Source organism: Cyclopterus lumpus, chromosome 3, assembly GCF_009769545.1.
Source record: "Cyclopterus lumpus isolate fCycLum1 chromosome 3, fCycLum1.pri, whole genome shotgun sequence".
In the NCBI taxonomy this organism is placed as follows: Eukaryota; Metazoa; Chordata; class Actinopteri; order Perciformes; family Cyclopteridae; genus Cyclopterus; species Cyclopterus lumpus.
In genome coordinates this window covers 17,850,734-17,877,861 of record NC_046968.1, presented here as the reverse complement: position 1 = coordinate 17,877,861, position 27,128 = coordinate 17,850,734, and the positions used below count along the sequence as shown (strand labels likewise).

The 27,128-nt window shown below is 38.9% G+C and overlaps 3 protein-coding genes across 7 annotated transcripts; 1 reads left to right on the top strand and 2 right to left on the bottom strand.

Moving 5' to 3' along the window:
• Positions 1-985: 985 nt before the first annotated feature.
• Positions 986-9,493, bottom strand: hnrnph3 (heterogeneous nuclear ribonucleoprotein H3 (2H9)). Of its 2 annotated transcripts, XM_034529514.1 has the most exons (11): positions 9,393-9,493; positions 8,567-8,659; positions 7,987-8,142; positions 7,500-7,643; positions 6,136-6,274; positions 5,138-5,337; positions 4,145-4,240; positions 3,667-3,782; positions 2,526-2,661; positions 1,948-2,004; positions 986-1,799 (listed from the first exon to the last, which is right to left on the bottom strand). In XM_034529514.1, exons 2-11 carry the CDS (start codon positions 8,652-8,654, stop codon positions 1,720-1,722), a joined length of 1,212 nt encoding a protein of 403 aa, XP_034385405.1. In that variant the 5' UTR covers positions 8,655-8,659; positions 9,393-9,493; the 3' UTR covers positions 986-1,719. The 2 variants fall into 2 exon arrangements, with proteins under 2 accessions (XP_034385405.1, XP_034385406.1); XM_034529515.1 differs by lacking the exon at positions 8,567-8,659 and having other exon boundaries at positions 1,720-1,799; positions 9,393-9,483.
• On the top strand, positions 9,006-13,982 carry LOC117728719 (phenazine biosynthesis-like domain-containing protein 1). Of its 4 annotated transcripts, none has more exons than XM_034529517.1 (10): positions 9,006-9,461; positions 10,684-10,783; positions 11,287-11,385; positions 11,604-11,713; positions 12,103-12,132; positions 12,297-12,385; positions 12,477-12,568; positions 12,873-12,956; positions 13,088-13,150; positions 13,323-13,962. In XM_034529517.1, exons 2-10 carry the CDS (start codon positions 10,723-10,725, stop codon positions 13,433-13,435), a joined length of 741 nt encoding a protein of 246 aa, XP_034385408.1. In that variant the 5' UTR covers positions 9,006-9,461; positions 10,684-10,722; the 3' UTR covers positions 13,436-13,962. The 4 variants fall into 4 exon arrangements, with proteins under 4 accessions (XP_034385408.1, XP_034385409.1, XP_034385407.1 ...); XM_034529518.1 differs by lacking the exon at positions 9,006-9,461 and adding an exon at positions 9,662-9,732; XM_034529516.1 differs by lacking the exon at positions 9,006-9,461 and adding an exon at positions 9,740-10,339 and having other exon boundaries at positions 13,323-13,982.
• dna2 (DNA replication helicase/nuclease 2) lies at positions 13,620-25,354 on the bottom strand. Its single transcript, XM_034529513.1, has 25 exons — positions 24,964-25,354; positions 24,449-24,511; positions 23,422-24,325; positions 22,906-23,023; positions 22,494-22,643; positions 22,085-22,268; positions 21,781-21,929; positions 21,349-21,471; positions 20,905-21,124; positions 20,683-20,797; positions 19,938-20,094; positions 19,525-19,716; positions 19,140-19,382; positions 18,890-19,003; positions 18,661-18,770; positions 18,346-18,455; positions 18,073-18,201; positions 17,657-17,749; positions 17,268-17,461; positions 16,596-16,685; positions 16,224-16,437; positions 15,912-16,001; positions 15,549-15,734; positions 15,289-15,435; positions 13,620-15,111 (listed from the first exon to the last, which is right to left on the bottom strand). Exons 1-25 carry the CDS (start codon positions 24,991-24,993, stop codon positions 15,058-15,060), a joined length of 4,179 nt encoding a protein of 1,392 aa, XP_034385404.1. The 5' UTR covers positions 24,994-25,354; the 3' UTR covers positions 13,620-15,057.
• Positions 25,355-27,128: the final 1,774 nt, after the last annotated feature.

Below are 27,128 nucleotides of genomic sequence, written 5' to 3'. Positions count from 1 at the left end.
TGTTTGTAGCCCAGAGCGGACAAACCAAACACTCGCCCTCCGAGGCCATTTACAGCTTTTATATTTATATATATATTCATTTATATATATATTTTTTTAAATATATATATATATATATATATATTTTTTCAATTTTATTTTACCTACATTTCATTTAAGAGTGGAATATACTTATCAACTTCGTTTTAAATTATGTAATGAACCTTGAATACATTCATAAACAAATATCATACTTGTCAAGCCAAGAAAGCTGATCTGAAATCCAGTTTGAATCAGTATATTACAGGACAGTAAAATGTTCTGTTGAAAATAAGTTTACACCAAATCCAAAAGATTTAAAAAAAGTGGAATTAGAATTTTAAATAAGTATAGTACGGAATAAAAAAAGTCATAGTATAGTAATGCTATACAATTGTTATAATAAATGTCTATAGTATAACAAAATATGCTGTTTTAAGACTTGCAAAAGTGGCATATGACATTTGACATTTTTATAAAACATATCCAATGTTTTTTTAATGTTTAAGACCTTATGACATGTTGATGACATACAAGGGGTCGTCATATGCCTTTTAATAAAAATGTTATGACATACAATGGCATTTCTTAAGACTTGCGTTTTTAAAAATAATGTCATACTATACTATATTTTATGATGTCATATGATATTTTGTACGAAATACTATACTGCAATTTTATGACATTTCTTATGACATTGTTTACAACAATTTGATGAGTTTTATGGCATATATTATATGACAATTAAAGAAAACTATTTAAATAAACTTAAACCTTTTTTTATTTGGATGATACTTTTTTGACATTTTTAAATGGCATAATATACTATAAATGTTTTTCGACATACCATGACAAATGAAACCATTTACAATACATTTATAACTACTTTTTTGTATTGCTTATATTTTAACATTAACCTTGATACAAATACCTCTTCAAAAGTGATTTCTGAGTCAGGGAGACAGAATCAGAATTAAATATAAAATTTATTATGCAAAATGTACAACAGCTGCATAAGCCATCTTACAGCTCAAATATAGACTTTATTTTACTTCCACTCTTTCAGAGAATGAACTGTGAAAACATTCATTAAAAACTCACTGGCTCACATTTATCAAACTTTTCAAACCAAGAAAGCTGATCTGAAATGCAGGATGCTCAAATGTTCTAACCTAGAGCTACGTGTAATGTTTTGATGTAGCTTCTCACGGCTCCACCTTCCTAAAGAGCAGCTTTCACCTGAACACGTCATCCAAGTTAAAATATAATGATTAGATATAAAGTGACCGAGCTCAGTCTCGACAGTGCCACAAGATGTACTATTTTCTCCTGTATCAAAATATACTTTTGTGTGAATAATGAAAAACTATATTACAATATCCAATTGTTTTAAAATATAAGATAAATAACAAATCTCGTAAATAACCTGTTAAACATGTCCAGCACCTACATCTTAAGTTACTTTGTTCTTTATGCTGTAAGGACCGGTGTAATAATAGTCCTTGTTAAGGTCATGTCTGGTCTGTTCTATTCTTGATTCTGAATTTAAGTTTTAGTACAAAACCACAATAAAAAGAACAACCGTTACACGAGTGACTGACTTCAGATCAGCTCCTTAACTCAGCAAAAGCAATTGAGTAAATGTGGCCTGAATAGACGCGAGACAAACGCCAAGATGGATGGAAAAGTGGGACGACATCATCAGTAAGAACATCTCAGCCCACTGCTCCGTGAGTCTCCGCCCCCTCCCGAGTTACCGTAGTAACCACCACTGCCACGACCTGTGATGGTTTCAAAAAGATAGGTCAGCGTAAATAGGATGAAGTAGTTTCTCATGACTGTAATGAGCTGTGCGAGTTATTCTATAAGAAAAATAACAGCCAACTTGTATTTATACCTTATTTAACATAATCATTAAGAGGAACTCACTCATTTCAGCCGCTCCACTGGCTGACGAGTTAAGAAACAGCTCAATATACCGATGCTCTGTGGAGAAAAGATCAACCCATCATTCATATTGAAGAACGTGTGTATCTTCTGCTGTTAAATGTAAATTAAATTCACCTGCTTAATTTCCTAGTTTTAATTGCAATCTGATATAGTGTCGTGGACAACATCAGAATCATATTTCTGGGCTTAAAAATTAAATGAAACTCAGAGCAAAAAAAAGCAATCACTCGTAAATGGTTGCAAACCGACCCACCCTCGATAGAAAACTGGAATAAACCATTAAAAGAAACCCACGAGATGGAAATAATGACCTTCCTTGTGAGACTAACAAAGGACAAATACATGTCAAGATGGACAAAATGGAGCAATGTCCTCGCTGACCTCACTGGTTTTCGGATTTTGTTGGCCCTAGAGGCTCATCATCTCATAAAAAGACAAGCACTATTTTTAACTAAGATGAAACTGAATATATATATATATATATATATATATATATATATATATATATATATATATATATATATACCAACGAGCTGAGGAGTAAAGGGAGGACATACGCATGTGGTTCTTGTCTTTGGACATGGCTGCTACAGCTTCTTCATGGGAGCGAAACTCCACGTCTGCTTCTCCAGTCGACTTTCCGTTAGGAGCCACATCAATGTGGACCCTTATTGGATTCAAAGGAGAGACGAACTACAAGAACAAAGAACAACAATTACTACCATTATGATTAGGATTATTCTAATGATATAATATTGTATTATCTTTATTACATCTATTGTAATTCTGCCCATCCTTCCTTTGTATACCCCATTAAAGATGTGTATTTCAATCCAATGACAGATGATGAGGTATTCTGCACAGATTGTAAAGTCCTCTGAGGCAAATGTGTGATTTGTAATATTGGGCGATACAAATCACCTGAGTTGAATATATTGAGATGTTTGTAAAGAAAGTGTATTAGGCTTCCTGATTGATAGCATTATACATTACGAACACGTCTACAGAGAACAGCCAAAGAGACATTGTAGATCTATATTAATAGCCAGTTTTGAATCTGGCTCCACAGACAGAGTTTTGGAGTGTTGACCAAGTTACGTTTTTAAAATGTTTAAGACTGTTTTACAGTCATACAATCTGCAGTGTGTATGATGGAAAACCAGTAGACGCGACCAGAATTATGTATTATTATTTTACCTTTATTCAGTACTTCCACGTAACATATCAATATTTTGGTATTATGTATTTAATTATTATGACCTTAACCAGGATAAGTGACAGCAAAATGAAAAATGGATTAACCAATTACAAAAAGTTTTTACTAAAATTAACACTTGGATGAGCTTCATAGTTACATAGTTAGCTCGCAGTAGTGACAGTAATTGCTACAGATCTGATCTCTACAAAAGAGCACAAAACAGCCTCCGGCAGCACAATTAACTGTCACAATAATCCCACTTTATAAGTGTATAACTTCTCACGACAGCCCTTAATTGGATATAGAACACTTTTAGAACTAATGTCACGGTCTACAACAATATTTACATTAGTAAGTTATATTTAAGGCTGTATTTATACCTTCTATGGCCTTGGTTACAAACATTTAAAAACCTTCTGATGCCCTGCATAGAGCCCCAAGGAAAATGTTTAAGAGAAATAACCAAAGTAACTGGTCTTAGTGAGTGCAGGTGATCTCACCTTGGCAATGTCTCCCTCTGTGGCACGGAAAGGTAAACCCCTCATGTGGACAAAATGGCCGCTGTGGAAGCCTGAGCAAACATCACTTTGACCACCGTAACCGTGGACGCCCATCCCTGAGCCAAAACACACACACGCATCCATAGATTACCAATCTAACCTTTAGTCATGTAGAAGAGAAGTAATGTGATACACACCAACAGTAATTAAGTAAAACAATGGAAGAAGAAAGAAAATACTGTTATATATGTGTTATGCAAATATTAATGTCTGAGATACTACAAGCTGAGGTCAAAATCATCTGGTTTTTTTAAAGATTAATTCATTTGAAAGAGAAAACATGTACAATTATCAAATGTAAACAAATGACTGGAAAACATTGCCTTTTAGCCAGGAATCCAAACAAAGTATAAATTGAGGCTTTCACGTGTATTCAGCTTTTCAAAACTCTAGAGGATAAATACAAGTTGGACTTTACCTCTTCCTCCCCTCTCTCCTCTCACCCGCTCATCAAACATGCCGTTGCCAAAACAGTAGTTGTTGAAACCATTGAAGCTGTCAAAGTCACAGAAACCTGGACACAGACAACCAGAACACAACTGACGGCTCCACATCACAGAACTAACAAGCCACCTGGATAATAAACTACTTTTCTGCTGGCTCAGAAAAAGGAAACAATGACATCTGTTTGGCCAGTGAGATCATTAGTCAACCCTTCCACCCTGAAAGGAGAAGGTTAAACTGAAGCTATTGTGGCAAAAAAAGATTGATTATATAAGATTAATTGACTGGAGTAAGAAATCAAAGGAGGGCAAGTATGACTGGGTCTTCAGAATATTTTAAGTATTTTGTGATTAACAGTCTTAAAGCCGTGTTCTGAGACCCTTTCTCTACACACTCTACATCAATAACTGTCTGGGGACCGTCACTGAGGAAACTGTGAATCGTACTGAGAAAAAAAAGAGTATGAGGGAGGCATGCAGGACATTTTGTAATGTTGGAGGTGACTGCTTTTGGTCTGTAATGATTCAGTTCAGCAGTTATTTTCCACATTTGGTGGACATGTGTAGATGTGATGTCTGAGTGACCATGATACATTTGGTGGCATTTGGCCAATAATATGTGTGTGTGTGTGTGTGTGTGTGTGTGTGTGTGTGAGTCCTTCGCAAATCTCAAAATATGAATTAACAACACTGTGCTTAGGCTTTAGGGCTCTGCGGACCGACTCAAGCATGTCGACTGCAGCGGGCCTTTACAGGCTGTGGCTCAGGGGTTAGTGGATCCACTGCTAGATGCTGAATAAACCAACGTTACATCCACTTCCCTGGAGTCAACAAGCAATACTTGACACTCAAGAATATCTTATATTGAACCAAAAACACATGATTAAACTAAAGAAGTCATACTAGCACTGATCAATTTCACTTATTCACAAAGATACCTGTATGCATAAATACAGAGCACTGCTTACCTTCTCCGTAGCCCCCTCCACTCCTCATGGTGTCCATCAGAGCCCCGCCGCGGCCAAGCCCGGGCACAAAAAACCCTCCCCTGGGTCCCCCCATCATGGGTCTATCGTAGGGCCCCGGTCTCTGGCCTCCCATTCCCCGCCGTGGCAGCTCGTAGTAGGCTCTGATCTCATTGCGACTGCTCTTAAAAATCTCTATGTACCTGCAACATGAAATGCCCATAGGGTGGAGGGGAGCAGAGGGCAGGGTTAAGGAGTAGAAATGGCTCAGATCAGTTTACATACATAGATGATTTACAGAGAGAGAAGATAAACACACAAAATACAAATATTCTAAAGAGCAGTCTAAGTACTTTTATTAGCTGGCTTAGGGCTGTAGCAAAGTATTTCTACACCAACCTCACCTCTTCTTATTTACAATAAAGGAAATCCTTACAGAGCTTTGAGGTGTTGTATTGATCATTTTAATTATTAAAAACTGCATAAAGAAGTGTGATGTGTTAATAAGAGGCTGCCTTGACTGACCTCTACACTTAACCCCCTTTTCCACAGTAAATTATCAGTAAAATACATGTGTCAAAGGATATAAAGGAAGTGCCAATAACTGGGTTCTAAAATACCCAAATGTTGCTCTGACACAATTCAAAAGAGCTCCCAGGTCTTAAACAACCCACAGCAAAATTGTATATGAAATAAAATACTCACACCATCTTTAATTTACAGATTAGATACATCATCCCATTTTTCAACATGTCACAATACATAAATCCATTAAACCCATCCACTTATCATTTTAATCAATATCACATGACCCACCCAATTAATTTACCCACTTTATCATTGTTTTACCGTAATTATTCTAGCACACCAACCCATGCTTATCATTTGACCATAACAGAAGCCATCCCTTAAATACCATAATTACTATAATATGAACACCCATTAAATACTGCAATAGAAGGCCAACCCAGTCCAGCCCGTCCCTTTCCCATCTGTCCCACCTGTGCCCTATTCTTTCCTTGTGTTTCCCCAGAGCATTTTCTGCTATCTCCTTTGAGGCAAACTGCACGAAGGCTTCCCCTGTGCTCCTCCCCTGGTAGTCCACTGGCAGAGTAATCCCATTTGGCACGATTCTCAACCCTTCAACCCAAGCACACATAAATACATAGGTCGGTAGGTAGACTGATAGATGTATAGAATAGAAAGAACAACACCCACTGCATCAGTGGAGTTATCAGGATGAATATATGTCATGAAAACAAATAAATATCATCTGTAGTATCTAATCAAACTGAGTTAAAAAGGGGCATCTCAGAGGACTGAATTTAAACATGTGCACTGCCTGGCAGGGGAATGAAACCAATACTGGCCTGGAGTCAGCAGCTATAAGATGAAGTGGATTCAGACTAAACATTTACACAACTTAATTTAGATCTGGCAAAATCATTAATTATTAGTGTTGAATGACACTGGCCTATAATAATTCTTAACTGGTGATTATCTTAGAAGTACTGACCCAGATCAGCATCATGGGACTCCCCAGCACTCTCCCCTCAGCCAAACCAGCCCAGCCCATACTATCTTTTAACCCCCTTATGAGGGCATGATATCAAGGTAATATGAATTATGCATGCTAAATAAAGTGTAAACCTAAAACTAAAATGGTAAGAGGCATACTAACAATTCATAATGAGGATAAATTTGTAAACACAGTTGGCAGAGTGTCCATATAGCACTTTTTTCTGGCATTAAATCGCTGGCAGGGCCTTCAACTAGAAGCACCCAGAGCAGCCACACAAAAAAGTGCACAAAAGAGTGCTCTGAAAAAAGATGCTGGGTGCAGCACGTTTTATCTAAGCAGCCGCATTGGGAACAATATTTTAAAAAATGTGATGTTGCTCAGAAAAACACTATATTGACACAAAGCCATGACTATATTACAACAACAAACATACATACATAAGGCCGTTTGGCTATGACACAGACACATTGATTGACTCTAAATCAATTTAAAACCAATGTGAGAGAAATCAAAATTTGGGATATTGGTATTTGCAAATCTGTTAATGCAAATGTTTATGCTGTGGTGTGTTGTTATGGGCAAATTGGAAACCACTGTTCAGAGTGCAGCTCCAGTAGGAATTGTACATATTACAAACAGTCACATTTCGTAATATAAAGAAAGTCAATGTACATGTAATTTGAAGCTAGCTGTAGTTGTGTCAGTACCCTTACACACCCCTTTGGTGTCCACAGTAGAAATAACTACAGTATGTCTGTGAAAAAACTATTCCTCAGATTAATATAAACTGTGAAATATAAATATAATGCAAAGATAATTACAAAGTTGTAAATGTCTGTGTACCTGAGAAGAACTGAACAATCTCCTCCTTGCTGCAGCCAAACGGTAGGCCTCGAAGTCGCAGCATGCAACCACTGGAGCTTTCATAGTCAGCAGGACCGCTACGTTTTAGCACCCAGTCCATTTCACTACGATTTGACTTGAACACTAAGTTTAGAGACACGGACAAATGGACACACACACATCAAGATCTGAAAGTACAAATACACTAAACAACTTTTCTGAATAGAGTTTGGTTTAAAGCTCATGACACACAAAATCTGGGAAATGTCTATTTGTATGGGGAATTTAATAAAAGGTGAGCCATGAAGCTAACTTCAAAATGCATGAAAAACACAAAGGCCACATGAGATGAGATGTCAGCAACAGAGTATGTTGCACTGTTTCTATCAATAACCTCTCACAATGCAGCAATTGTTCCAAGAGAAAGACAACAAAAGGTGAACACTTCCTTGTCCATCAATCGGTTGAAATCAGTTATATCGCTTACCCTCTATGTATCGGTGTCCCATGTATTTACGGTCCTTGGTGAGGGCATTCTTGAAATCTTCGGACATTTTCAGCTCAATAAATGCCTCTCCACTGGGACGGCCTTCTTTAGAGTAGGTAAAGCACACTCCATTTACTTTCCCAACGATGTCACAGTCTGTAAAAAAAGGTAACAAGATTGATTGAGATCTCCTTAAAAGGATTACTAAACTGATACATTGACCACAAAACAAGTTGTTAGTGGGAGAGAAGACTCTTGGATGCAGTCACAAGTCAAATGTCAGCTACACTCATGCATTAATGTAATATTATTGCATAACTCTGCAGAATTGTGCGACAATCAACAATCATTAAAAACATATTCTGGTGCAATTGTGATGCTTCTTTATGTTATAAACCAATAATAAGTTATAAAGCAGTTTCCTGTCAATTCAGAATATTCACTTAATACTATCATTCACTATAATGGTGAAAAAACATGATCACAATTTCAACACTCAGCAAATAGCTGAGTTCATCGTTTTAGATGTAACTTTAGTCTTGCACTTTCTAACACTGTTCATATGCGTGTGTATTCTCACCAGAGAAGAAACTGGCAACCTCCTCCTGCGTACAGGACCACGGTAGTCCTCTGATCCGAACCACATAACCCTCTTCATTCAAAGACATTCTCACTGGCACACAGAGCAGAATACAGCAGCAACACATTAACTTGCACATCATAACCAGAGCAGGAGCTCTGTGAAATATGCATATCATTCATATATATCCTGAATGTAATACATTACACAACAACCTTTCTGTAGGAAGCGAGTAACTTAAGTGTTATAAACAATGAATTGCCAGAGACGAAAGCAGCATACTTATGATTAGTGTTAATAAAAACAGCGAGTTATGCATATCTAATAATGTATAACTAGAATGCACGCCACGTTACGTTACTGCAGCTGTCACAAAAATTGACCTTGACATTACAAACATGACGTTTGTTATTTCCTCCTTCCTCCTTCAAACTGTTTCTCACAGGGTAGGTGAACCCAAGAGCCTTGCTAGCTAACACCACAACAGCTCAACTCCCTAAAAGAGCGTTACACACATATTCTAGCAGGACGTCATCTACTCTTTGGTGGAGTTACTTCTTTGAGTGCCGCCACAGGAGAACATTGGACAGCTTGGATTCTCAAACTGTGTTTACGTCTCTCAAGCAGCCGCATGTTAGCTCGGTCACAGAAGCAGCTAGCTAGCAGCTATGGCTGACAGGAGGACACTGACAGCGGTCGAACATCCGGGTCGGACCCGTTCAATCCCCAGCGAGGTCGCACGCGGTAAAGGGACATCAACGTGTGTCACCAGACAGAAGTGTCACGCGCTAGGGATACATATGTGAAAACGTTTAAATTATCTCACGGTCGCTTCCCGTCCCCAGTCTCCTGCTCCTGCCCCGAGCCTCAGGTGTCACTCACGTTACCCACTCAGGTACGTTGTTATCGCGAGACTTGGACAGAAAAGATGACGTTAAGGGAAAACAATTCCAAACTTTTAAAACCCTTTAAATATATATATATATATATATATATATATATATATATATATATATATATATATATTAGTATTAGTATTAATATATATATATATATATATATTATATATTAATACTAATAACTAAAATGGTTATACGAAGAGTCATGGGCGGACTGTTTTCACTAAACTGTAAAATGAACTTAAAGATGGCTCGTTAACAGGCTGCGTGAGTATTTGGCCGACGAACTTTCTGAGAAGTTTATGAAAATATATGAGGCTAAATAATGTTGTGTCTGCCTGTCCAATAGCAGTGCTTTGTTGATCCTTCTGGAGATAAGCAGATCACATTTAAATGCTACACAGACCAAAAACATGCTGAATATTTGTATGACCATCTACAAAATGTCAGATGTTACAAATTGTGAAGAAAAAGTCGATCCATCAAAATGCAAATTTGACAATCATCAAAATACACTTTGAACTGGCAGAACCCCAGTTAATCAATAAACAGTTTTCATGACAAGAGTAGATATTGGACACGAATGACAATAACAAACTCCCCAATGACACTCGACAAAGCGTCTAAACACTATTCGTGTCGCTGAAAATATTCTGAAGGTGGAGCCGAGGGCGCGTGCTGAAACATAACATTAGGTGTAAAGTCCATCGACTGCAGCGGGTCGACTGTGTCAAATCTTCACCGTGACTCTTTTCATTTAAAGTTATTTCCATATTTGTTACTAATCATAATGGAGATTCCAGTGTATATCCTCGATGCCTTTACTAATTTACCGTTCAAGGGAAACCCCGCGGCAATTTGTCCACTAATGCACGTGAGTAAGATTTTAGGTTTATGTGACGACAGTAAGGTCATAATGTAAATTGTTATGGCTGTTATAGCTTAAAAGATATCAAGACACTTCAACTTGTGTATTCAGTTGTTTGTTTCATATAGCTACCACGACTGCTTCACTTATTGACTAATATGACATTTCAGGCAGTATGATTCACCAGTTTTAGTTGCTCATACGCCTCATTATTACACACTTTGTTGTAAAATAGACATAGTTTAAGCATTCAAATGTATCATAGGCTATATGCATGTACCTCAGTGTATAATGATTGCATGTCAAAACAAAACATATATGTTTCTGTATAATGTATGTGTTTCTAACAGGAACTGAGAGAAGACTTGTATCAGACGATAGCAGCAGAGATGAACCTGTCAGAAACAGCTTTCATCACCAGGATCGACCCCTCTGACAATTTTACCACAGGTCAGATAGTATCGGGTGTAATATATATATATATATATATATATATATATATATATATATATATATATATATATATATATATATATATTAATGATTGAGTAAAGCTATCAGTTTAGATTGGTTAGATGGGTTCAATAGAAATACACCAGTCTGGGTGGGGTATAATTTTTAGAATAATATAAAGCCAGAGTTTTTACAAGCCCTTACCAATGCACAAGCATTGTTTCGCATGTATTGTCATTGAAACTGTTTGGATGGGGAGAAAAAAACGTGAGCAAGCAAAAAAAGACCTAAATACCTGCTGGTGGCCAACACAAACATTTTACCTTCAGAGGAAAGTGGAGGTTTTATCAGCAAGTCTGGACAATCCTCACTTACTGTTTATGTCTTCACTTTAGGATTTAGGACACTAGCAGATTCAATTTATAACACTGATTGAAGTCGTTGCATTAAGGGGAACATTAGCTAAATTTGAAGCAACCCATCAACCATGTGATTAACAGGATCTAGGTTCCGACTTCGATGGTTCACACCAACCACAGAAGTGAATCTGTGTGGTCATGCCACTCTGGCCTCTGCAGCGGTGCTGTTCAAGCATAAGAGTAAGTTACAAAACAAACACACACAGACATTAACAGCATATCAAGGTTCATTTTCAGTTAATCCAGTTAATGAATTGGCTTGATTTGGAACACAAGAAAAGACACGCACACGGAATTCAAAAAGCTGTTCACTCTTTAATGTAATCCACAGTACAGCTATATAAAATACATGTCAGCTAGCCTGCAAGCATAATTTGTGCATTTATTATGTCCGTTAGAGAATGTGAATCCTAAACTGGTGTTTGAGACCAGGAGTGGAGATCTGGCTGTCACCGAGCAAGGGGAAGGGTACGTCATGGACTTTCCTCTCAACCCGCCCACCCAGGAGGTACATTATGTGATTAAACAAACACATCAGGATAATAAGTGAAAGATACATTGTGTGAATCTGGAAGGCTATGAGGAATGAAAACATTACCAACACTATGCAACTGAATTTGGAAATTCTATAATATATAATGCACATTTGATGAAACACATCCTTTCCATTTCAACATCAATATTATTAATTCTTCAATCAGCATCACATTAAGAAAACTGTTTGTGAAACCCACAAAATGCAACCATCCCACAATAATGTAACATACAGCTGCAGCTTGGATTAGGAGAACTCAAACGTCCTGCATTAGCATTGCAAGGTTCTTCGTAACTTTTTAAAGTATTTCAAAAGACCACAAAAAGCTATTATTCCAATAGATTTTCTTTCTATTTTCTTAGGATGCCAATGAGTTCAGAGACCTCATCAAGGTCAGTAAGACACCTTTTCTTTCCAGGAATGCATGTTTTACAGTAGACTCCTGCTTCATTGTCTATACATGAACAACTCTGTACTGTATAGTATTTGCCAGTGTGCTTACATTCTTGTGATGTTTTGTGTGTATGCTGTTTTTGCGCTTGGACATTGGATAAAGGTGGCAGTTGGAAACCACCCAATCCAGGATGTTTATCTTTGCGCAAACACCAAAAAACTCATGGTTCGACTGGCTGACAGTTGTGACAGGTTCTCACACACACACACACACACACACACACACACACACACACAGTTTGTTTGTGGCTGTGCTTATGTGCTACATGTACGTTTTCTGCAGGTCAGTGTTAACCAGCCTGAAAGTTGACCCTGTTGCTCTCCAGAGCAGTGAGAAAAGTGCAAGAGTCAAAGGACTAATCCTCACCATGAAAGGTAATCAGAGCTCAGAACGAGTTAGATCAGGGGGAGATTGTTGGACATATTTATGACTTGTTGACCATATGCAGTAATTTTAGTGGTACCACAGTTAAGACATCCAGTCTTTAAGGAAATAAGTTGATTGTTGCCTTAACTGACATGATAAACCCTTTATTAAGTTGCCTATATGTTGCATCTCAAAGTCCACTGAAGGTTTCATGCCCATTAACCAACAAACGTGACATGTTAAGAGAACACTGTTGAGACCAGCCCTGTGAAGTCGTTCAAATCAAATTGTCATTCCTTTATCCGCCAACAGGATCACCGGATAACCAGCCTGGATACGACTTCTACTCCAGATACTTTGCGCCATGGAATGGCATCCCTGAGGATCCTGTCACTGGTAGCTACTACTACTACTGCTGCTGCTACTACTACTACTGCTGCTGCTACTACTACTACTGCTGCTACAAAAACATGTAGTGTCACATGTAAAGTGCTCACGCAGTAAAGATGTCTTTTGTGTCCCTGCAGGTTCTGCCCACACCGTGCTGGGAAGCTACTGGTCTAAGCAACTGGGAAAGAATAAAATGCTGGGTAATTAAACAAATTCGTTATTGATCAAATCAGCAACTTAATTAACTCTAAACCAATGCAATTAAACTAAGCCAGAGGCAAAGTCTTTTGTGTGATTAACTTGATATCGGGCATGATTTGCTCACTGTAAAAAGATACTGACACTCGTTTCATCCCTTCTGCGTTTGTGTAGCGTACCAGTGCTCCAGTCGAGGCGGAGAGCTGGAACTAGAAGTGAGAGACGACGGAAGAATCAATATATCTGGACAGTCTGTCACTGTGCTGCAGGGAACAATCACACTATAGCCACAGCCACTCACAAGCAAGGGTTGGGGATGATGGGACAGTCATGATGTATCCATATGATTTAACAAATAAAAACAAGCCAATTTCAATAAACAGGGTATTGTCCAGACAGATCAATCTAATACTGAAACATCACTAAGCATACAAACATATTACAGGATGGAAAAAACATCTCACGCTTTGATAGTATTGGTATTATTTATTTTCATATCGCAAAAGTATGAACAAAATACACACAAAACAAGTCAAATCAGAGGTTGTATCAGTTTGCCAACATGTACTAATAATTAAAAACGTAATCACGAGTTAAATTATCACAGATTATCAGTATTAAATTACATTAGAGCAGAATAATTTCCTCCTAAATTGTGTTTTCCTAGAGTTTTAACAGGTTAACATGCCAGGTAGCTTCCGTTATAATCATTCCATCTCTGTACAGCTTAACGTTTGCTCTGTTTGGTTTTAGCTTTTTCTGTTACCAACGGTATTATGTTAACTGAAGAATAAAGAAAAACTGATTATTTATATATCAGTGGTTTCAATTATGTACTTTAGGTCAGTGTGGTCCATTCAGATTAATACAGTACTGACGCAATATTTCTATATTGCAGCAACATACAGTACATTTCAAGTATGTATGAAGTCCAGTGATGTACAGTTGAGCCACTAAACAAGAAATGAAACATGACAACAATCACCAACTGTGATGGTTTGATCCATAAAAATCAATTAAATGTACTGTAACCTTTCAGTTTGAAGTCTAAAGGTTGAAGACAATTTCAGCCTGATAGACGTTCCTGAGCTTATCCGACTGCTGTAGCTGAGTGACAAGAACTATTAAACAGGTTTGTTTCTCCATATTCACATTCAGTGACTTTCTGTGTTGGGTGTGTGTAAATGCTTAGAGAAAGTAGTGTATTGATAGAGGTATTTGATCAAAAGTACCATAGTTTAGTATATTCCTAGTTGAGGTTTGATGCACAGGACCATAATCCACCAGAGACAGGATACAGTACAATTCTGTGTGCAAATGTTATAGCTGTTCAGTGTCTAGTACCTTGTTTCACCACATAGACATTAACTATTGCTACTTTTGAAACTGTAAATTAAATGGGTTGTATTTATAATTGATCAAAGACTTGCAGCTGTGGCCTAAAAATCTCCAACAAAGCTTGTTAAGGTTGTCTGGAGATTAAATTAAGAGATAATGGGTCAAAAGGAAAATAATTAAAATCAGTCTATTAAAACACTTACCTAGTGTGGTACATATCAGAGACAGTGTCCCTTCTAAAGTTCTTCAGGTTCTTTAGGTGTCTTATAGTATAATCTGTATCTCCAATTACAGGCCATCAAATCCTTGTGAGGATGTACACAAAATAATCATAAGGTGGGGCTTCACCAGGAGATGACTGTAGGCTGCAAATACCACAGAGACACTTTGAGCAATATTATTTTGTTCAAAGATGGACAAGAGAGCAAGGACTTCTGATCCCACCCTTCAGATCATCCAGTTTGCAGATTGGCATATACTCTCTGCCCTGATGAGGTGATCCACAGCTGCTGGCTGCTCTGCTGCTGAGACAGACAGGTGACCTGAAACACCAGCGGCTCCATAGACTCCATCACAGGAACATGCTTGGTAAGTCCTTGTGGGCAGCTGCCGGGAGTTGGATAATGTGAAGTAAGGGTTCAGGAAGAACTTTTGTTCTATGTATTTTGCTTCTACAAAGATGACATGCAACAAGAACACAGGTTAAATCATTAAAAAACAGCTTAGAAGCAGTGTTGTAGCCTCCACCACCATTTGCAAAAGAATTACTAGAGTTAAAGATTATTGTGTAATAAAAGGATATCATGTTCTCTTGCTGCAGGTGGTTGAGTAGTTTCTCCACAGGTGCGTAGCGTCGTAGCGTTGTGATGGACCCCACCATCAGCAGCTTGTGTTTAGCCCTGGTAATGGCTACATTGAGGCGACGCCAGTCCTTCAACAGCTCTCCTAACTAGAGGAGAGGCAGCAGAGAATCAGGTAAGGGGCACCTGTTCATTTGCTTGTTCACTGATGCAGAGAGAAGACAGGATGAGTCAAAAGAAAGGGCAGAAGAGAAACACTTACATTTCCTTCCTCTGCAGTGCTCCTGACAAAAGAAAAAACGATCAGACTTTTGTCCCGTCCTTGGTATCTGTCCACTGTATTCACCTCCACACCGGTGAAAGCAGAGGACTGCAGCAGAGCAGAGATACTCTTTAACTGCTGCCTGTAGGGGGCGATAACTCCTATATCACTGGGCTTACACCCTGCCTGAAGAAAGTAAAAATAAATAAGCAGGGGTTAGTACGATAACTAGCTACATCAATTATTCCTCCATTTCCCCCCACTGCATTAAGAACACTTCCTGACCCTACGAATTAAGTCAGGACTTAAAACCCACTGTATTATGCCATAAATACATGCGCATCAATAATGCAACTGATGTACCTTAATCAGCAGTGAAAGCAACCTGTGAATGAGAGCAGCCTCGGTGTGATTGCTAATGCCTCCCTTCTCCACAGACTCCAGTGCTGGCACCTAAAGGAGACAAACAAGATGTAGATCAGAACACCCCCATTGTCTTACTCACAACGATCTTATTTCACATAAATGACTTTCTTCGACTGTTGAGGTAGCCGACTTCATTCCTTGACCTTTCATGAGAAAGCAGACCTAATAAAATATGTGTCAATCATCTTAGCTAGTAATAGGTAAAAACTTGGCGAGTAATACTTTGACGTGACTGTATATTCAACCAACCATGGAGCAATCTAGGAAGCAAACAGGGCTGCTGGGCAACAATGTGGCATGAATCCAAGCCAGGTCGTGCTGTGGATGAGACTTGGAGTAGGAACTAAGCTCCGACTGGACAGAGAGCAGGAAGGGCAGGGAGAGCAGGGCTGTGGCCGTCCTCTCTGATCCACACTCAAGCCGGCCCTCATACATCAGGGAGTTACTGAGAGACATTATCTGCCTAAAAACACAGCGCACACACTGTTTATTATAGAGTGGTGGGAATCCTCTCGTTAGTCCTTATAGATAAGAGTTCAAATGCCATTTGAATGGTCTAATGGGTGAGCTCATGATGAACAAGAAAAGATGAAGCAGTGTTGTCTGTGTATGTAGGTGTACCTATTCATCCGGTACTGTACATTAAGTTGGACCACTGCTTCACTGTGGAGCTCGAGACGCTTAAAAAGACTTTCGTCCATCCCAAGTGACCTAGAGAAAAAGAATAATGAAATCGGGACCATATAGTATTTCTGTTGACGTTATTCTAACTTTGCATTAAGTACCAAATTGACCCTGCATTTTCTACATGTTTTACCCTCATGAGGACAATTAACTACAATAACTGCACTAAAAGAATACTTCACCCCCACCAAGAACATTTGTCATGACTTCCTCAACTTAGTTTTACTCGCACGCCTCCAAGTGAACGGAGAATCCAAAAGAAAAACTAAATCAAAACTTCCTTTAACAAACTCTGACACAACTCATGCAGTATAATCAAAGTATTGTTTATCCTGTCATACGCTCAGCACTTTTCCAAATTTGACTACTTAAAAACCTTTTTGCCACTACTGTATCATGCTTTTGTAGGTGCACTGCAAGTCTGTGTTTTGCTGTTGTTAAATCTGGCCTCTATTGACCACTTTCATATTTGCCATTCAGCCTGGACGTATGAGGGAAAAATCTAAATTTTTTCCCCCAAGAATTCAAGGTAACGTGGCGAATAATAGCTATGCAGATTTTAAGGGTGAAGTTTTCCTTTTTAATTTTATCCACACATACACACTTTACCTCGCCTCCTGATTTTGTACTATTGGTGGCAGCTGTTGGTGATCTCCAACCAGGACAAATCTCTTGGCATAGAACAGGGGTCCCAGACAGATAGGCTGGCTGATCTGTGAAGCTTCATCTATGATGCAGAAATCAAACCGGCGACGTGTGAAAATGGGATGCTTGATGCCCATACAGGTGGTTGCCACTGTCAGCTAGACAGAGAGAGAAAATCGTGTTTGAATGGTAAGAAGTTAACACATTTTAGACAAATGTTGTTAAGTTACAAAATCAACAGGTTTCTAGTTTCAGAGATTAGATGCTACATATAAAAAAAAATTGCTGATTTCAGTGTCTATTAATCAGTCGAAGTTGTTGAAGTTATGGTATTTCACAACCTAACGCCTCACCTCCTTGTTATAAAGCTGTTCCAACTCTGACAGAGTGTGAACTCCCTTCTTTCTGGCACTTTCCTCTGTGTAGGGCAGGATGTCTGGATGAACCTGGAGAGGTGGCAGAAAACAAGAGTTGAAGACAATGGCGGTTCTAAAATGTTAATTTACTTCTTCAATTATTAAATAATTTTTAAAAAAAACATGATTGATTATTAATTAATCCATTCCCCAAAATGTTTTATATTTTGTATAACTTCAATAACATTCAATAGTGATTTGTCCTTCAATGCAAATTACCACACGAGAGAATGGAATAACCTTTTTGTAAACAGAAAATATATCTGCAAAGTGACAGTTTTAAAACAAATTCGGGAAATGCTCATTTTCTATGCTGTACTGAACACATTGAATAACATCAAAATATAGTGCACCTTCTGCCCCTGCCCAAGACGCAGAAACCCAACCCGGAAGCGCTTTAGCTTCAGCAGGATGTTGTCAACAGCAGAGTGGGTGTAGCTGGTCAGCAACACGCTGAACCCACATGCGTGAAGGATGCGAACCTGAGAGAAAATGTGAGGAAGAGACCAAGAGCAAGAAGGAAAGACAATGGTGGGGGAGAGGGGGTTAGAGTTCTGGTCTCACTTAGAGTAGATAATGTTCATTTATAGGTCCGGTGAGGTTTTTAGAGCATGTCAGGAGTTTACCAGGGTGCAGATGGTTGTGGTTTTGCCCGTGCCTGGCATGCCAACAATCAGTGTGTAGTCTTTAGATAACAACACCTTCTTCATGGCCTGCTTCTGGGGTTTGTTGAGACCTGAAAACAAACAAACAAACAAACACACAAAATAATTCATCGTTAGAAACATTTCTATTGTTGATACAAGTGTGAAATTACAACTAAGCAAAACTTCATTTGTAGTATTGTCCCACACAAAAATAGAGAGCAGAATAAAATTGAATAAAGGAAAGGAGATAAGAAAGAAAAAGAGACGAAAAACAGAGCTGCGTAGCTTTGTCACCTTTGAGGATATTGGCCACAGTGTCCTTGGCCTCTCTTGGCAGAACAGAACTGAGGTTGTAAATAAACTCTGGAGGACGAAGGTCAACAACCAGTTCCCTCAGACGATCACTGCACAAATATAAAATGTTTGAGGCTATTGTTTTAATTGTTAATTTCATGCGCCTTCCTTCCTTTGCCATTATATCCATTCTGTGCTACTTTGCATTTTTGGATTTTACTGTAGCTACCTGTCCTGAGAGTTTTCCATCAGCCTGGAGAGATTGGTGAGGTGAGTGCTGAGGCCCACCACACCTTCATCGCCATCCAATCGAAACAACACACCACTGAACTTGGACAGGTCTCTATAAAACACATTAAACAAAGCGTGTGTAAATCCAATTAGTGACTTCAACTGAGCAGCTGGTAAAACTAGCCGTCCTGTAGTTTTCCTTTGGTTGAAACACTTCAGATGGCAGTTATTTGTGGGTTCGTTCTCACCTGTCCAGTGTGCAGCTGATCGATGTCTTGCTGACCTCACACAGGTATCCTGTTGCCAAACCAACCAGTTTACCTTTCTGGTCGCTGACAACTATGCGATCCCCACTAGCCAAACCGCTGCTGGCCAAACCCTCCTGTGGCACCATGCTGCTTCGCTGGAAACGATGGAGGAAAACCCCATCAGACTGCACGGTCACTGGCCCACTGAGCTGCACATTCCCCACACAGCTCCCATTCTTCTCACTAGAAACACAAGTCACAAGTACTGTGTATTAACTGTTCCATACAGTATGAAGGGACTTATTCTTTACACACGTTTTTCTACCCAATACTGGATTTAATTGAGAGTGTTTACATCTCTAAATTTGAGCGACCAGATTTGTACCTCTCCTCAGCCGTCTGAAGCCACACACGCTTTCGGCCATTCTTGGCCTCCATGCTGGTAGCCTCAAGGCCGCAGAGCAGGAGCCAATGAGAGAAATAGCTTAGTTGTGGTGGGATCAGATGACCCGTCTCCTGCTGTAGGAAGTCACGCACAACATCCTCGCAGTCGTCTGCAGAGCTGCCATCGACCGCCCTGGAGGACAGGTGAGGATGGGTGTTGAGAAAAAGGAAAGAGTGATGAAAATAAGACAATATAGATAGAATGAGCTAAATAAGACAATTTAATCTCACCATCTCTGTATTAATAGTTTATTGTATACAAACAAAAAACGTTTTTTGCTAACTGATGGTTTTAATTACACTCATAATAAAGTTTAACATTTCAACGGCTGCAACGTGAGTTCAAAAGGTTACCTCTCATATAAAGCACAGTTTCTCTTCTGAGGACAATACTGGCAAGTTTGTCTGTTTGTCAGGATGTCAGGAAGTTTAGACAAACGGCTCCGCTTGGCTTCTTTCTCCACACAGTTGTGAATGTGATGGACCAGGGTGTTCCTCAGCTTCAGCAGCTCTGAGACAAACAATAAAGGTGATGACAGAGATGCTGCTGTGAAAGAATGTAATAAGACAAGGCTCTTCTTCTTGGGGTTCACTGCAGCATTGTGTTGTGGTTCAAACTTGCACAATATAATTGAAGATAGACTGTAAATGTGTAAAATAAATAATAATACAGCTATACAAGATTATCTAGGCCAATAACAATATATACTCTATCGATTTATCAACTAATAACCGAACAGCATGGTTTTTGCTAATATTATTACATTTGTAAATCTTTGTTAACAGTTGATTATTTAGAATATTTCTTCTTTTTTTAACATTCCAATTCCTGAATATCTTTAAGAATTAAAAGTTCATTGCTTTTTTAAAAAAGGGTGTACTTGCATTGTTATGCTATTATAATATTATCAGCAGCACAAAATGGTCTTAGTATCTGGTATATTGCAGTTATTTTTGGGACAATATATCAGCCAACTAAAGGAGTTATCCTGACAGGCTTCATATTCTACAATTATTCATGATATAAAATAATATTTTGATATGATTGTTTAAAACCGTCGTTGGGCAAGTTGGTAGAGTTTATGTGTGAGCACTGTACCTCTGCGGTCCATGTGGCTGGCCACTACAGGGTGCAGGTTGCCAGTCTTGAGGTAAAGCAGGAGGCCAGCTTCAGAATGGTATCTCTCTGAGCTCATCAGAGTGTAAAGAATCACCTACACACAGAAACACACTTGTATGTGGACATCTTGAAAGTCGAGCCTTGACACCACCAGTCTACATTTGCACGTCTACCGAGTTGAGCCCGCTGTGGTCCACCAACCTGACTGCGATGTTCTATCGAGTTTGACTCCTTTCCAGTTTTCAACTCCAGGGGTACAGTCCTCTCCTCCGACGTTCTGTGACTGCCGCTTCGTGGCTTTTGAATTTGAACACGCGCCGTTACATCGATTTTCCCTTTCAGACCAAATCTCGGGGACCACACATTCTCTTCTATATCTGCCAGCTCTGCTACCGTGACAACAGTTGTCGAGTCCTGACATCTGCTCGAAGTTCAGCCGTTGCCGAGTTCATCAAGAGAGGGATGGACATATAAGCAGCTCTTTAAAGTAACGAAAACCGTATTCACACCGTTTTTTGGTGATTACGCTTTTGTTATTTGTTACAAAGATTAATACAAGATATGAACAAAAACAAATGTGGTCGACACTTGAACCGCTAATTAAGTTTTGTTTGCAAATCTTTAGCGCTCCATGTGTATACATACATTTTTAAGCTGATGCCTTTTGGTGTTGTGGAGCTCAGGTACTCCTTTGCCCAATGTTCCAGCGCTGGCAGATAATCATGCAGTTCCTGCTTCATCTCTTCCTGGCTTACACCCAAACTGTACCTAGAGATTAATGGACAAAACAAACACAATAAACCAAAGAATATGCACATAATCATCAAGTGGATACATCACATGAAACACATGTTAAATATACCAGAAACATTCCCAAATATTTAGACACATGAAAAGGTTTGTGGCACGTAGGTCGCAACATATTTTATTAGTGTTGCTAAATACATGTCGTATCTCTTATTTTTAACATGCATATGTGCAGTACACCTTTGAGCCACGTGGGGGAGCCTGAATATTCCAATTGTTTTGATAATTGTAGCCTACTCATAACAGGTAGGGTATAACCTGACCACTTACATGTCTCCCAGGTACTGAGGACGGCACAGGGCTTGGTCAGCCATCTTAGACAGTGTCTCCAAAGAAAAATCTTTGGCTGTAGCTGCTCTCTGAAATACTTCATGGACCATGGTGCCGTTCAGCATTTGCTTCGAGCCCCCATCAAAACTCTGAATCACAGAACAAACAGGAGACGGTGAAGAGTTTAGCATTGTGTGAGAGTGTACTGTCCATTTCAGGGTGAAATAGGAAGTTTAGGAAATATACACAATCAACAAACATAAAAACAGGTCCTGATATTATTTATATTAGTAAAGCTTTGTACCTTGAACATATCTCCCAGTACTGCACGTCTCATGCAACGGATGGAGTTTGAGATGCTGGTACCAGAAATAAGACTATCGGGTAGTAAAACCAGGAAGCCCTGCTCCCTGCCCACCACCCAGGAGCCACCATCAGAGCAGCCCTCTAGATGCACCACATCGCCACAACAAACAGGCGTCATGTCCCTGGAAATACAATAAGAATGATTATTTTATACAGATATGAAGACAGAGACACACAAACATAATGAAGAAAAAAAAAAAGTAATACTGTACATAATGAAGAAAAAAATTCCACGCTACTTTCACAAATCCGGGCATTGTGGGGAGAATCTTGATGTATATCACAATTAAAATAAGTAATTGAATAACAATGTAAACAGGACAGAAGATCTTAACACAAGGCATTACCATCCATCTTTCAACAGACACGTTTCCGTTGGATGGAGAGATTTGGAGCATGAGACGGTCAGTGTTTTGAGGCCAGGCCGCTCATCCACATCTAAAACCCAGTAGCGGTTGTTTAGGCCTCCAGAAAGGATCACATGGTCTGGCACCTTACTGTAGGAAGCGAGAATACATATATCATATGTGATTGCTTTAAAAAATATATATATATTTAAACACCTGCCCACATGAGGATGAACTGACAGAGCAGCTTTTCGGTTACCAAGTGAAGTGCTTGAAGCTACATATACTCTGTGTTAAGCTCTCATATTTTAGTTCATTCCCCCCCTCCCCCCTCCTATTACAGACATGAGAAATGTGATCATTCCCTAACCTCATCAAACTATGCAACACAATTCTCCAATGTATCTCTCACCAGAGTTTTTTTGATTTATCATCTTTGACGAGACCTTCACTATGATCCATCTGCTCTGCAAACCAGCTCTCGTCCAACATGTCCTCCACAGGACACAATGACGTAATTCCTGTTTTTTCTTTTGTTTGAAAAATAAAAGAATGGTTAGCGGGGAAAGAAAAGGTTGTAAAATAAAGCTGCATGTACAGTGTATACTGTATTAATATATTATTAATATCATGATGATGACACTCAATAGACAATCATCAGGAATTCCATATGATTGTTAAATATCTTAAAACTGGTCATTTCCTCGTCTTAAAGGTTGCAATGGTGGTAGGAAATACCATGTTTTTAACTTAGGGCTCATCATAGACACTTTGTTGAGAAGAAACACTTTCAAACTCTGTGTTTTTCCAATGAAAGATACAACAATAGTAAACAGAAATAGTGATAGTTAAAACATAGATTAAAACAATTACAATTTAATACAAAATGTGTAGTAGGTGGCAATCAAAATCCTAACTATCAGTGTACCTGGAGCTCGGTCCTGATCCGAAGAGGTCACATTGTGTCCATCTTCATTCAATGAGGTCATTGCTGTTACTGTAGCTCCGGCATTGTTACGGTCAATCTCTCCCCCCTTTGCACTTGTCTTCGTTGCAGGTGTGATAATTTGAGCACTAGGTCTGTGCATGTGAGCAATGAGAGGGTGAGTGTGCTTCACCTCAGTTGCCTTTTGCTCTGTTATTACAGTAAAAACAGAATCTGTCTCATGTTCATTTATCTTATTCTGATGTTTTCCCTGTTCCCCAAAATAGTTGTTGTTGTCATTGAAGACCACTTCAGTACCTCTGCTGTGACTCTCTGACCTCTCAAACTGACCCTCTGACGTGTCCCTTGAAACACGAGATGTCTTCAAAATGGCAATCACAGGCCCCGCTACTTTCACATTTCTACCTGTGGAGCTGAGCGCAGTTCTTTGTGCCAGTATATTTACATTTCTTGGTCTCTTAGCGTTGTGAGACTCTTGAGGTGGGCTGATGACTCTTTTAACGGAGCCAGAACATCCCTCTTCCCACTTGGTTCTTCTTCCCTCCTCGGTCATAACTCTCCGTGCACTCTGCCCTTTGGAGCGGGGACTGCGACAGATGGGGGAAAGTTGGCCGAGCTCAACCAAGCTCGCCACCTCTCTGCTGGGCTGGGGGCTCAGTCGACCTGGATTTCTGGAAGAAGAAGGGGAAGCCAGCCTGATCTGACTGCTGGGGGTCTCCGGCACACAGAGAAGATCAGGCGAGGAGAGCAGGACGTTTTCCAGGTCCCCAAGGACACTCCTCTTTAAGGGGGAATGGGGTCTGAATGCAGAGGTTTCACCATCTTTGATCAGAGGTTCAGTCCTGGCAAGTGCAGCTCCAGTGAATTTTGTTGAAGACGACAAGGCCTGAAACAAACACAGAAAAACGAGAATTTTGATACATTTGATTACATAAAAACTAGTAGTAGTACACTGTTTATGTAAATAATAGAGAAATATAATTGTACAAAAGACACACACAAAAAGTACCTTCTGATGGTTTTGAGAGGAAAAGAAGGACGAGATGTTCTTCTGACCCGGCAGGCCAGGTGTCTGACAGAAACCACAAAGCAAACATTTACCAGCATTTCACTGGTGCTATTGGTCTGATGTTCAATAAGACACCAAGTTAAAACAGAGCGGCACTTTTTACATTTAAGAACGTAGAAAGAAGATACTTGAGGTACAACAACTTCACAACAAGGCATCAACAACCAACAACAGCAACACGCCGTTGGTCACTTTCATTTAGTTTTTAAAACCTCAGTTGTGTGAAACGTCTCAATGTCGGTGTATAAATGTATGAATAAGGTGTTTTCTGGTTTCCTATTCACTCGATATAAATGAATGACACCAGAGACTGCGGACATAATAAACTATGACAGGTGCCACATTTAACCGTTAACGTTACACTTTCTCATTAGACTTCAGTTGCTGTTTAAATGCTCGTCATGCTGCTGCTGGACAACAACAACAGCGAGGTGAGCTAAACCTTCTGCCCTCACCTTGGTTTTCTTCAGTTGGGTCCTGTTCATGGTGGCAGATTAAACCACCGGAGGCGCGTGTATTTATCCGCGAGGTAACGTTACACGAGCCGTTTATCAGCGATACCTTTCAGCTCACCCAACAGCGGTGTCTCGTCCCCGGAGGGCTCACCTCACCGGAATCACTTGACGACACCGCTCCGAACAGAGCATAGTTTGCTTAGTCTTTAACGACTCTACAGCTCCACAACCAGGAGATTGTTGATTTCTCTAATACTGTTAGCTGACGTTCATCTTCTGCTTCAATGTTTGAAGCCCTCTTTTTGATGGTCTTTCCTCGGTCTCTCCCAGTTCTCAAAATGTGGCGCCAAAGTTTAGCTTCGCGCAACGGAAGTGACATCACTGTACTTCCGCCTAAACAAGAAAATAAAAGTGTGAGATGTAACTGAAAGCTGCTGAAAACGACATTAAAAAAAAGAAAAAAAAGAATTTATCACAAGTTATTAATTATTAAGTTCTTATATAATGCAGTTTTAGGGATAGTTTGGTTGTGTACATTTTGTAAACTATAAACTATTTGTAAATTGGGGAAAGCAGTCATAACATATTATTCCACCTAGGTTCGTAACTATTTATATATTATTGTTATTATTTAATCTTGTCAGAAAATGTAATGATGCATGCCTTTAGTTTATTTTCTTCTTTTTTTTCTTGATGTTGCCTCTACATATTTGAACTCTGCATAAAGATTAACTACATTTGATGATGATAGGCCTATACTAGATATATTTAAAGAACTATTGTTTTAATACAGATGACATTTTCTCATGTGACCTCTAGAATCATCTTGGGTAATACAGCTAAACCAGTGTCCCTTAGCGTTAATTCACGAAATGCCTTCTGCATCATAATAAACTGACAGTGTGGCTTTCCTTCTTGCCAACATTACAGTCTTTGACGTTGTGAGGCAGCAGAACATTTAACAGTATTTCTCACTGATGTCACATTTTTCACACTAATCAGCCACCATCATGCAACATCTCATATTTAAAGCATGGTTTCAAAATTAATGTGCAGTTAATCCAATCTAGTTTTTGAATATCCATCCCTCAACTAAGAGCTTTTGTTTTGCCTTTTTAATATTGACTGTGAATTAGGATCAATTAACATGATTGCATGCTCTTTTCCAAAATGCAAACGTTTTCCATCTACAGCCTGTAACCCATTGCGCCATCAGTTTGTCCAGTGATAACAGGTATACATTATATAAAACCCATTATCACCACGAATAGCCATTATTTTTCTTCTGGTTTCATTGGATAGCAACTATTTAGGATCACATCAATTCAAATTGACATACATTAACATACAGAAAAGAGAATAAACCAAATATTCTTTAACAGACACACTCAGAGAAATTACCACTAGAATTATAGCAGATAAGCAATGCTAATAAGCATTTGGAACTTATTGCATATTTATTAAATGATGTGTAATTCAGCTCATCTAAAAATGTCTAAAGGTGGAAAAGGTAGATCTGACTTTACATTTATTATAAGTGTAGATTAATTAAGTAATCAATTAATTATTAATTACTATTAATTAATTAATTAATCCGGCCAACATTAGTTGAATTTAATATAATTTCCTTATGTGTAAAAAATAAATAATTCCTTATTACAGTGAAATCTTAAATACGGAATTTGATCTGTCTTCCAAAAACGTTCCCTGGTGGAAACTGGTGCTTACTTTTTTTTGTACCCTTGAGCCGTTCCAAAGTCAGACAATATTTCACTGGCAGAGCTTTATTTAACATGGACTAACTTAGGTTAAATTATGATTTTGAAATCAACATATTACACAGATGGACATGAAACAACACACAAGCGAAACCCACCATAATTGTAATACATGCAGTTCTTCTTCAATTATTGCTTAATATGTTTCGTCTGCCTATATGTTGTGCTGCTGACACTGAGCGTTGTTTTCCATGCTGTAACCAAAATAAATTCCAGAGACTCGTGTGGCCATTTCAACCAGGTGAGACTTGTTTTAGAGTTTAACAATAATTTAATACAATTGCATATATTTGAATAGTGCAAAGTCTTTGGCGATTGGACTTCATCCTGAATAGGAGAAGCAAGGGGTAGTGATGCTGATATCTGCGAAGGCAGAACCCCCCTGGA